This window comes from Cynoglossus semilaevis, chromosome 1, assembly GCF_000523025.1.
Source record: "Cynoglossus semilaevis isolate Cse_v1.0 chromosome 1, Cse_v1.0, whole genome shotgun sequence".
In the NCBI taxonomy this organism is placed as follows: Eukaryota; Metazoa; Chordata; class Actinopteri; order Pleuronectiformes; family Cynoglossidae; genus Cynoglossus; species Cynoglossus semilaevis.
In genome coordinates this window covers 13,785,814-13,798,015 of record NC_024307.1, presented here as the reverse complement: position 1 = coordinate 13,798,015, position 12,202 = coordinate 13,785,814, and the positions used below count along the sequence as shown (strand labels likewise).

Here is a 12,202-nt window from a genome sequence, read left to right as displayed (position 1 = left end):
ATTATCTTAAAGTACACGTTTCTCTACGAGTACATTTTGGCGGAGACGCTGGTATTTTTCAATTATCTACGCTTTGGCTGCAGCTGCATTCCTTCTCTCAATAACAAACAGGAAGCACACGTCCTATAAAAAAAATACTGACGTTGCGTTCAGCCAATTACGTCGAGCCTGGCGCCACGATCGACCTATCGCCTCAGAGAAGAAGGGAGGGACGTCCTGCAAAGCGATGCAAATTGGACGACTAAGCGTTTAGGTCCCACCCTTTTGTGTTTCCCGCACCGTCAATCAAAATAGAAAAAAATCGACCCGAATTCACCGATCAACACTAGCCCGCCTTTGATAAAACAATCATGTTCGGAGTTTAGTACTTCAGAAAAGACTCCCGTGTACTACTATGACTGGTACGTAAACGGTTTAGCGCATCGACGTCAGCAGCGACCCGGTGAGTTTGTCCGGAAAACAGCAGGAAAGAGCTGCGTCTTTTTTATCTCTTTGCTCCGATGCTAACTAGCTCGATATGGTGAGCTAACCCAGCTAGCCAGGCTAACCGTGGAGTTGACAAACTAAACATTCGGATCTGGGCCCAAATTTCGCCCCGGAACCTGCATTGCAAAGTTGGATTTCGCAGCCGGCTCTTTTTGGACTGGAGGGTGGGGATGCTTTGCGGGCTTTTGTGGCTGCCAGGAGTTGAAGACTACAGAGTTTTGCCGAGTTTCTTCCTCTGCCCCTGCTAGCGCCCGAGCAGCCGCTCAAACAAGGAGAAATGGCGTCCGCGGACGTGGACAGCAGTCAAAGCGAGTTCCTGCAATCCGGCGGCGCTGCGGAAACACAGGTATCCGACATTTTCTAGGTCGTCTCTCTCACTCGCCTTCGACTACGCGTGTTGTGTTGTGTTTTTTCAGAGCATGAAGTTCACACGTTTTAAAATTTGATGGCATGGGGTGAAAGCAGTACACTTCCTGTGTTCCCCTCAATAACGGCCACCCACTTTACCCCTGTAAAACCCGCCCATAGTGGGTAGGACACTGAAGTCAGTCACTTGGGTCGGCTCGCTGGAAGATAGCCGCTCCACCTTGGGCTCGTTGGATGATTTAATTGTTGATAATGTACCAGGGAGTAGCCTCCATAACCAAAACAGTGGGCTTCGTTTCTGTTCGAATAGCCACCCATCCCCCACACTAAGCTGAAGCCTAGGTGGGAAGGACATAGTATACTGTATTGTCCTAATGAAAAGCAGTCGCACTGAAAGGATTGGAGTGAATTGCATTTTTTCAGGAAAAGAGTAAAAGGGGAAATATTTAATATTTTATGTAGATGATGTAATCTTGGTGTCGAGCCAACACAGTCTACAAGGAGCCCGGAAATGTTCCTGTAGTTTCAGTCATTTTATGTATGTCTAGGGGCACCTTATGTAGGATTTAGCACAAAGTTCAATGGTGTGACATCATGTGTTTCACCAAAACATTAATGTCCAAGCACAGGAGGGTTTAGTTTGTCTGCATGGACTAGTTTTTGGACTCTATGGAGTATTTACTAATCTAGAATAATCTAAGTTATACAAATTATTCACCTATTTAATGATTTTATGTTTTAAATCGTTAATTTTTATTGTGGAACAATATTGTGTACATGTCTGGATGGATTGTGTATCTGTAAACATCTTTTAAAACAAGGCATGTCCGACATTTAGCCCTGGGCTAGTCAGTGGAACTGGTTTTATGTTTTAGTATGGGCAGTTGGAACGTATCTAGTATGGCTCTACTTAAGAAATAAAAAAAGATTGGATATGTCTGTTCAAAAGCTAACATATATGAATCACATGACAGTAGAACATTGACAGAAGGCTCTGGCCTTTTGTTCGGTTTCTTCACCTAAATTTAATTCTGAACAAATTTAGATGTGCCTCATTCTTAATGATCTGGCAGCTAAAAGTGGATTTAAAATTATAGCTCTTAGTGCCACAGTGGCGGTGGCACCACTGGTGTCAGAACCATTCAATCGTGATGAACAGAGAACACATTTAAAACACAGTACCAAAAACATCCCCCAACAAATAATATAATTTGTTCTTTATACAAATTTACAAAAACAGGCTCCTTCACCATAGCTAACCCTGCTGTGACCCCTGTTGAAGTTAGATCTGCCTTCATTAATCAGATGTGTTGATTTTATTCTCAGACAACGGACATGTCAGCCATCCAGCTGACGGGATCAGACCGATGGGAGGTGTTAACTTCCGTCTCAACTGGGAAGGATGACCAGGGAATTGTCCACATTCCAAACTCGGGGATCGTCACGTCTAACGGTCAATACGTACTTCCTATTGGGAGTCTTCCTAATCAGCCTATATATGTTACAGCATCTGGGAATGAGGCTTCAGCCAATGGAGTGTCAGGAATTCAGTACCAGGTAAAGAAATTACGAATGCTCTGTTTTAAAGTCCAGATGTGAGGAGGTGATTTTGGTACCATATTAGGCCTACTGCAGATGTAGTTTTGTACCAAACAATACCCTCTAATGATACATAAACAACAAATACTGTTTTGACTTACTGATATATGACAATGATGACTTGATCTCCTACAGGTACAGATATTCTCTCATGTTTCAGCTGTTTAGCAGGTTTTAACTATTAAATATTTAACCTGCACATGTTTTATGTTTGTATAATTTTAGCAAAATTCTCTGATCTTTTAAAGGTAACTGTAGCATTAAGTCAAGTGTGTAATCTTATTTTTTGACTTTCAAAATATGCTGCTTATTACTTGCTTCAATACACAGATTAATTACTAGTACGGTTGCAACATTTAGACCTGGGGCCTGCAAACCTTGGCCTCTGAGCCACGGACAACTCTTAAGGTCCTTTGTATTGGATCAGTCGTGCAGTTTTACGGTAGAATAAGCAATGCTGACTTCAGGCTGCTGTCAGAAATACTTAATTGATCCATTCTATTGTGTCTTTATCACTCATGGGCTGCAGGTAGAAATGTCTGTCTTATGTTTTTTCTTGTTCTGTGGTACTACAAGTTGTACAATAGGTTAAACAACAATAAATGTTTAACAGCATTCTTTTTGCACTACAGTAAAATATGTAGTAAGAGACTAGTTGAAAACAAATACACAACAGATAATGTTTGCTTGTTACTTGTTTGCCAGGGTGAACTGGTTTTGAAGGTCTTTACCCTAAAGTAATTCCACTACTGTTTTTTTTCATATGTTAACACTGGCCTTGTGATGTAAACAATGACAACAGTATCACTGGTAGAGTGATCTGCTCCCCGGGCGCTCAAAGCTGCCCACTGCTCACCTTGGTGATGGGTTAAAAGCAGAGGCTCAGTTTTGTTGTATGATGACAATACAGACCAAAAAATTAAATTAAAATGAATTACTGTTGGATTCAGTTTCTATCAAACTACACAGCCCAAGTGAGACTTTGAGACGTTAACTCAAACAAAGACAAATGGAATTTGTGATGTAATAACAAGCTGTGAAAGTTATCATTTTAGTTGATAAATCCACAAAACTTCATATATTTCCATCAGGAAACCGCAAGCAGATGGCATCTTTGTGTCAGTGGCTTCACAGCCTTCTGCTGTTTAATTCCTACTCATTGCCCTCATTTGTGTTAACATAATAACTGCAGCCTCCCAGTGTACTCAGTTTTTCAATGAAGACTTTACTCACGTCTGGTATTCCCCTCATCCAGGTCATCCCTCAGATTCAGAATGCAGATGGGACTCTTGCTGGATTCACAACGCAGGGAATGGATGACGGCACAGGGCAGATCCAGCTCCTCCAAGATGGCAGTCAGGTCAGCATTGGGACAACGGCGACCACAGACCTCCTGACACAGGCAGGGCACATGCAGTCAATCCAAGGAGTCTCACTGACTGGTGGAGCAGCGTACACCAGTACGGTACCCGTGGGTCTGCCAGGCAACATTACATTTGTCCCAATAAACAGTGTGGATCTGGAGTCACTGGGACTCACAGGAGCACAGACAGTACCCATCGCAACCGGGGTGACGGCTGAGGGTCAGCTGATCATGAGTGGCCAGACTCTGGACACACAGGGTCAGGACACAGTCAAACAGTCACTGGTGACTGTGAGCAATGCCAACCAGGAGCTCTACGTGCCAACCTCCACCACTGTTTCTTCTTCCAACGCCTCCCACCTTCCTGCAACCATAGATGGCACCGGTGTCCTGACCCAGGCCACTGCCGTGTCTGCGGGAATGTCTGACCCCTCCTCATCAGGAAACTTCACTTCCCAAAACCAGCTGCAGCAAATACAGGTAGACATTTTGGAGAGAAGTTTAAGAATTCTCTTTATTGCTGTGACCCAGACTCGTACACTTCTGTTTTATGAACCAATATCTGGTTGGTATTTTAAAGACTGTTAGTCAAATGATCTTATCTAAAAGTCAGTACTTGAGGCCATAGATGTCAAAACAAATGAGTCACTTCATTGTTCAGGGTTTGGTGTCCAAACATCAGTTGTTGTGAACATAATATTCAGCCTTACTGGCTGTAGGAGAGATGATGGAGATATTAGACCACAGAGGTTGGAGATAAAGCTGAACCAGAGAAATATTATCCCTGGGAGGAGGACATGAACTGTGTGTAGGACTGTGTGTGAGTGTGTGTGCCCACTGTGGTGACCCGTGAAGGGAACAGCTAAAAGGAGAAGTTACTGCTGGTCTGAAATACATGTTTAGGGGTGAACTGAGTCACCACAACAGGCTCATCCTGTTACTGTGTTGGTGAGCCTTTCAATGGTGCATTCAGGTGCACTCATGCAGATTCTAAAAACTAGCCAGCTGTTAAAAGGTTTCAGATTCAAGCCCACAGCTCTGTCAGAGTCAAACGACCGTAGACTCATTTCCTGCCATTATGTAAACCTGTTGTTTTCTCTGTTGTCTCACAGGTGTCGTCAGCTAACGCCACCACCATCTCACAGCCCATCCTGCAGCTGTCTGGAGACACTCATGCCCAGGTTGGCCAGGTGGCCCAGGGTCATGACATGAGTGGAGCTGGTCAGACTCTACAGAGTGTTCAGTTGGTCAACCCTGGGACCTTCCTCATCCAGGCTCAAACTGTTACCGCCACAGGACAGATCCAGTGGCAGACCTTCCAGGTGAGCATACAAAGCACCAGATAACTATGATATGTGGTGCTAGGAATAACAAGACTAAATTATATTTTCTATCGTGCCAGGTCCAAGGTGTCCAGTCACTCCAGGGGCTCCAGCTGCCTCAGGGCCAGGGTCAGGCCCAGCAGTTGACCTTAGCTCCCGTTCAGACCCTTCCTCTCGGTCAGGCAGGTCAAGTCAGCCTTCCTAACCTCCAAACTGTCACAGTCAACTCTGTGACACAGGCCGGAATTCAGTACACACAGGGAGAGGACACGAGCAGTCCAGTTGGTACGGAACCTGCCTCCATATCTTTAACTTTCACATGTGTGATTCTGTGGATCCTAATCCCAGTGTTTTCATCATGGTGTTTCAGGCATACACATAAAAGAAGAGCCAGACTCTGAGGATTGGCAACTGAGCGGAGATTCCACCCTAAACCCCAGTGATCTAAATAACCTACGTGTTCAGATGGTAGATGAGGATATGGAGACACCTAGTGGGGAGGGCAAGAGGCTGCGCCGAGTGGCCTGTACCTGTCCTAACTGTAAAGAGTCTGGAGGAAGGTGTGGAACAGAAAAACATTATATTCATTTAACCTAATCCAGAGTCAGTTTACCCTGGTGTGAGGCTTGACTTTCCCTCTTTAAACACTCACTCCTCATTTCCTTGTGTTGTTGCCACAGAGGTTCAGGCATGGGCAAGAAGAAGCAGCACATCTGCCACATCGCCGACTGTGGAAAGGTCTACGGGAAGACGTCTCACCTGCGAGCTCACCTGCGCTGGCACAGCGGAGAGAGACCGTTTGTCTGCAACTGGATGTTCTGTGGGAAGAGGTTCACCAGGAGTGACGAGCTGCAGAGACACAGGAGGACACACACAGGTCAGAGAACAGCTCACAGTAGTTTTCATCTCCTGTATTTAATAATAGAATATCAGACCATTCTCAGACAAATAGAAATTAGCTCTCATGGTTTTCTGGTCTTCTTTAGAAAACTGCACTGTTGTTACTCCTAAGAATATCTTTAGAATAACTAAATAATTGATCAGTCAAACAGTTGCTGTTTTATTATGTAAAAAGGTCAGTCAGTAAAACACAGACGTGCTGAATGATGAATGAGATCAGTCTGACACTTTTACAAAAGCCCTAACTTTCCAGACTAGAACATAAAACATGTATCAATTGATGGAGATTTTCATTGTTTTGTAGATAATGTGACATTTGGACAGATTTTATACTCGTCAGACAGCAATGTAAATTATCTTTAGTGTTTTTTTTTATATAATGATATTGAAATTGTCTGAGAGCTTTTCTCATATCTGACTCTGTTTTAGACCAAATGTAAGAGTGGAGAAAATATTATTAAAACACCTTGATGTGACATAGGTTTATCTTTCACATCCTACTGAGTCGCCCTCTGGTGCTTCAGTGCTGTATTGTTCTGGATTTCAGTTTGTGTTTCACAATGGACTATGGTAATTTTCCTTACAATATAATTAGGAGGATTATATTGTATACATTGTAATAGGACAGGAATCAAAATTATTCTGCAAATGTTTGTCTCTCAACATTAACTGACTATTGCCTACTTCTGGCCTGATGTTGAAACAACATCACTATAAGTGACGTGAACCTGGTTTTTAGTCATTGTCTCAGGGTTCATATATTTTTTTATAACACTTTGGTAAAGTTCTCACCCACTTCATGTCTTCAGTAGTTAAACTTAGTGATGCAGTTAGACTCTAACTCACTTCCTCTTTTCACAGGGGAGAAGAAGTTTGTGTGCACAGAGTGCTCCAAGAGGTTCATGAGGAGCGACCACCTGGCCAAGCACATAAAGACTCACCAAAACAAAAAAGGCACGGTTCCTCCAGCCGCATCCCCGCCCATCACCGACACCGTCATCACCGCCGACGGAACCACGCTTATCCTGCAGACGGCCCCCAATGACCTCGTAGCCAATCAGGAGATTCCTCTGCAGCTGGTCACTGTGGCGCCGGGTGAGGTGCTGGAGTGAGAGGGTAAAGAACAGGGTGCAGTGGATTGTTGTTTTTGTGAACTGACTTTTAACAGGGACTCTTGGCCTTTTCTCTTCCCTTTTTTTACATAATGAATATATATATACGTAAATATATATGACAAATATATATATTTTAAGTAAGAATTATCATGACCTTGTTTTTTGCAGTCTTTTTATAGGCGGGCAAAAAAACATTAATGTGGTTGCTATGTATACACGTAACACACACACACACACACGTACACATACACATAGGTAACACTCAGTACACAACATGAATACTCAATGAAAATGCCTTATTTTGTATCATACTCTTGTATAAAATGCTGGAGGTGCATGTGTTTTTTTAAAGCTTTGCAGATGTTGTAATGTCTGTGTTTATCAAACACAGACAATAATGATGTTGAGGAGTTTTGTTTTTGGAAAGGAAGGATGGAACCTCTCTGGGATTGTTTAAACTGCCTGAGAACAGTTCAGACTAAATCTGTCGCTCTGTTTGAAGCAGCACAAACGTCTGCGTTGAACTGAAACCTGGGTTTGAGGAAGTCAGATCAGAGAAGTGCTACATGTTTGCCACAAACAGCCCTTTAGCTTAGCCTCAACGTGAGAGTCCCCGCTTTTTAAGGCCAGGTTTTACACAGGTGCTGACTCCATGCACAGGACTCCTCATCTAAAACCTGAACAGAGAGCCAAATCCTACCTCCACCGCTAAGGACACGCTACAAGATCATTGGTCAGATTTTAACTAGGATTCCCGGTTGGACAAAGTCTGCAACAGTTTGGGACCGTAAACAGGGCAAGTTAGTATAAAATCAGACAGCGTGTGAGGGGAACAGACCAGATCTGACTTGTCACGCTCAGTTAAACATGTTTGAATTTGTTTTAGCCATATCTGAATGCAATCAGTTAGCGTGGACTGATTATATTGCGGACAGTAGTGTAAATGTGCTGGACACCTGGAAAGTTTGTTATAGATATTTAGTCATAGACCACTAGAGGTCACCCTCAACTCGTAGTAACTGCCAGGTGTATTAATGAACGTAACACGTTGTAAGTCAAGTATTTTAACGCATTATTCACACACTGTATATAAAATTTTGACGTCACCATATGAATGCACCAGATAAACTTCCACTGTTTCTTAGGGGAACTCGTATCCACCTCAACTGTGTCACAGATATTTGTAGTCTAACACGCGACTCTTTATGATTATCTGAGATAGACTGGGGTCTTTTAGGAAATATTGTTTTTGCACAGTTACCACAGTTTGGGAAGCTTTAAAGGTGTGGCCTGAAGGTGGATTTGGTTACTTACCATCAACAGACCATAGAACAGAAACAGGATGTTGATGTCACGGTCCGCAATTCGATGCCTCCAATACATGGGTTCACTGCCAAGAACAAGACGTTGCTGCTGTTTCAAACAGAGCAGGAGTTTCAGCTACAGCCAGAAGAGGGCGACAGTGCCACCGTTTCTGGTCTGCAGCTGTTGTATCTCCGTCTGGTGGGTGAAGCTGCTGAGAAAAAGGGGCAACTTCTTCCAGCGTCTGCTCGGTGTGAACCGAACGTCTCTGCTCGTCCTCATCTACGCATTTGTTTTTTTTATTTTTTTTCTTATTCCTTTTGCATTATTTTTGTTGTACATTTGCTTTGTACTTTTTTTTCCCCCTTACGTGTCCTTTTGCCAACCTTGGGTGTCATCTGAATCAATGCTCTGGAATGGTGACCCCAGCTGTGGGTCACATCAGGTTTCCTGCAGGAAAAGCAACTTGTGACAGAGGAAATAAATCGCAGACACAGATGCAATCGATTGCCCAGTCCCCCGTTTGTGGGCATTTTAGTCATGGAACATTCCATATGGTTCCAGCTGATGTCGGATTCATTTGATTAAAACCCAGATGTCACTCGATGGAGAAACAATCATGCCATTGTTAAATTTTTGTGTGTATTTTAAAATTTTAATTAATGTAATCCTCTCCTGTTTGTAGCAGTCATCTACATGTATATTATCTTTGTTTTTCACATTGTTTATAGAAGCCATTACGTTAGTTAACGCAATTTGATGTATCAAAACCTTTATTTTAAGTGATTTTTTTAATGGAAAATTTGGTGTAAAAAATGAATGTTACCTTTTTTTGTAAAACATTTTTTTCAAATGGAACACAATAAAAGTCTGAAACCTTTAACAACTTTAGTTTTTAAATACAGTACTTTAGCAACAAGGAGTTAAATTCAATTTAGTGCCAGGTTCAATAACAAAACAACTTACCTGTTAGTGTGGAAAAAAAGCTTAACAGCTAAGGGATATGGGCATAGCTAATATCTGTCATAGATATTTCCAAACCTAGTAATTAGGACAGTTTTTCCCATAAATCCATCACTTTTCACCGTATGAAAACTTTTATTCCTGTCCCCAGTTCAGAATGTCAAATACACACATACCAAAGGGCTGAGGAGTATTATGTCAAATACATTTATGAAAATACACAGAGCTTTTTACCAACATGACACAGCAGCTAAAACAGCAGCGTAAAGAACGGAGCAGCAGAAAACTCAAATGATCTCCACTGCATTTTATCCCTTTTACAGTTTGATGATCTCAGATGAACAAACTCTCAGGCTTTTAACTCGTACAGGGTTTAAACACGGCTCAATGAGAGTCTAAGATCAGGAAGTTTCTGCAGCTAAAGAAAGTTAAAAAAAGCATCAGTAAGTCATTCAATTTTTAAATATTCATGCCAATTTATTAGGGAAAGTATTAACTGTAGCCAAAAATAGTTACATCGAGGGCAACTGGACAGAGTAGGTTTCTTGAAGACGTTTCACCTCTCATCCAAGAGGCTTCCAGAACTGAAGAAGCCTCTTGGATGAGAGATTCCAAAAAAAAAACCTACTCAGTTGACCTTGATGTAACAATTTTTGGATAAAATGACCTTGATGACTGATAATCTTCAGCATTTTAGTAATGTAGCATTTGTCTTTAAAAATGTCATCAGAACCATTCAGAGTAGACGTCTCTAACCACTGGCCAAAGACCTGTGTCAGAGCTGTGGCTCATTTGTACTTGGCTGAGAAATTATTAAAAAAAAAAATCAGCATTTTAGTAATCATCAGTGCAAAAGATGATTTAAGCAACAACACAAACAGGGACCAGATTCAACAAACCCCCCCGACAGAAAAAGTCTTTTGGGGGGGCTTCTTAACAAGAAGGAAAAGCCACAGAGGAGACAGTAAATGAGCCGTTAGCTTTCAAACTACAGTACAGGTTTTTATCACCGCTGAAGAACCCCCAGGTCCAAACACTTCCTGTGTAACATGTGGTGTTCAGTTTAAGTGATTTGTTTTTATGCATTTTTTTTGTCCTGTGTTTCTGCCAGAGAAAAAAAATCCTTTTAAATGCAGATTTCTTGTGTCAGTATTCTAACTATTAAAAACAGTCAGACACTGATGTGATGAAAACAGTCCCTACATCTGGTCAATTATTTATTTCATCTGCTTTGGTGAAATAAAATAAACTTGGTTGGAAAATAGTTTAGACAACGATCCTCCAGACCCACTGTAGCCACTCCAAGATTGGGAGTGAGTTCTAGTGATTTAGGGAAATTTGTGGGGGAAAAAAAACAATTTCTCTTTATTTATGCAGTAAATAACAGTCAGTGACCGTCAGGTTTTTTTGTTGACAGTCATAAATTAATTTATGACACAGATGTTGTCAATGTCCTTATTTGGCCCAGCTCTGGTTCTAAAGGTCAGACAACTGAGCCACCAACTGTCAGACGTTTAGAACCGTAGAGTTCACGTTGCAGAATTCTTCTCCCACCACCAGGAAAACAGAAAGATCCAGAAAGAGACCTCCACCACAGGAACAACACCAGTCAGTGCAAACATCAACGAGAGACAGGAATTTAGAAAAAAAAAAGGTTCGTTCACTCACTCACTCACTCACTCAAAAGGTTCACTCACTCACACCTGCTCTCTCTCACTTTCTCTCACACACACAGACAATTAGAGAAGCCCCTTGGACCTGACCGCTGACGTTCTCCTTCACATGCTGTTCTTTTCTGAGGGTGAGTCAAATGTGATGTGAGGTCAGAGTGTCCAGAGTCCAGGAGCAGCTTCTCTTCGTGAAGACAGACAGAGAGACAGACTCTTGAAACAGAGTCTGGTTCAAGGACTCGCCACGATCTCTCTCTTCACAGCTCTGTGTGGGAGTCTGACAAGAGGACACAGGACACAGGTCAAAACCATGGACACCTCTGGACACGTAAAGTAACCCTGTATTTATTCATTTATATAGATTTTTTTTCCAGATATCTAAATGATGAATTATTATAACATGACAATATTAATGTAATAAAATATCCCTCAACAGTTCTTGTTTATATATTTTTGGAAATCATGGACCATCTTATAGGAGTGGGGGCGCCAGAGCACCTGATTATCGGCCGATAATTATAAGCACTCAGTCCAAGTACAACCAGGATCCTCTTACCATTAGGCCACAGACGGTCCCTCCCATCCTGTCTTTGACGACAGAGATGCTTCGTTGTTTCAACAAAATAATAAACACTAACGTCATGTGACCCTGATAAACGTGTGTCTTTTAGGAGAATAAAGAACCTAAACTTGTCCCTGAGACTCTCTACATACAGTAAGGCATGTGTTCACTGATTTGATCCCTGGTGGAAACTGAAGTTTAGGTTTTTCTACTGTTTTCTCCCAAAGTCCAAAAACTTTAAAGGTAGGATTCTGTTAAATGATCATTATGAACTGGTCATCGGTGAGAATTTGAGAGTGAATGGACGTTTGTCTCCTATATCTGAGCCAACCCCAGCCCCTCACTGATGACTTGACCTTGAAACAACAAGATATAAATGATGGATGGATGATTGAATGAACGGATGGATGGATGGATGGATGATTGAATGAACGGATGGATGGATGGATGGATGGATGATTGAATGAACGGATGGATGGATGGATGGATGGATGATTGAATGAACGGATGGATGGATGGATGGATGGATGATTGAATGAACGGATGGATGGATG

General features: G+C 42.1%; 2 protein-coding genes across 5 annotated transcripts in view; one reads left to right on the top strand and one right to left on the bottom strand.

The window, feature by feature from the left end:
- The first annotated feature begins 763 nt into the window (after nt 1–763).
- On the top strand, nt 764–10,230 carry LOC103380263 (transcription factor Sp3-like). Its single transcript, XM_008312129.3, has 8 exons — nt 764–832; nt 2,179–2,409; nt 3,707–4,294; nt 4,927–5,136; nt 5,217–5,421; nt 5,507–5,696; nt 5,817–6,013; nt 6,898–10,230. Exons 1-8 carry the CDS (start codon nt 764–766, stop codon nt 7,146–7,148), a joined length of 1,941 nt encoding a protein of 646 aa, XP_008310351.1. The 3' UTR covers nt 7,149–10,230.
- The window catches only part of uggt1 (UDP-glucose glycoprotein glucosyltransferase 1), a 29,655-nt gene continuing 26,630 nt past the window's right edge, over nt 9,178–12,202 (bottom strand). For all 4 annotated transcript variants that reach the window (XM_025054961.1, XM_008312143.3, XM_025055021.1 and 1 more), the window contains one exon: nt 9,178–11,363. In XM_025054961.1, coding sequence (XP_024910729.1) covers nt 11,344–11,363 — 20 coding nt within the window. In that variant the 3' untranslated portion in view covers nt 9,178–11,343. The remainder of the gene's footprint in view (nt 11,364–12,202) is intronic.

Excerpts from the sequence above, each read along its gene's own strand:
- LOC103380263 (XM_008312129.3), top strand. The coding sequence starts at position 764 with ATGGCGTCCGCGGACGTGGACAGCAGTCAAAGCGAGTTCCTGCAATCC. Across the intron at positions 833-2,178 it reads GCGGCGCTGCGGAAACACAG|ACAACGGACATGTCAGCCAT; the intron begins GTATCCGACATT and ends TTTTATTCTCAG. Across the intron at positions 2,410-3,706 it reads TGTCAGGAATTCAGTACCAG|GTCATCCCTCAGATTCAGAA; the intron begins GTAAAGAAATTA and ends CCCCTCATCCAG.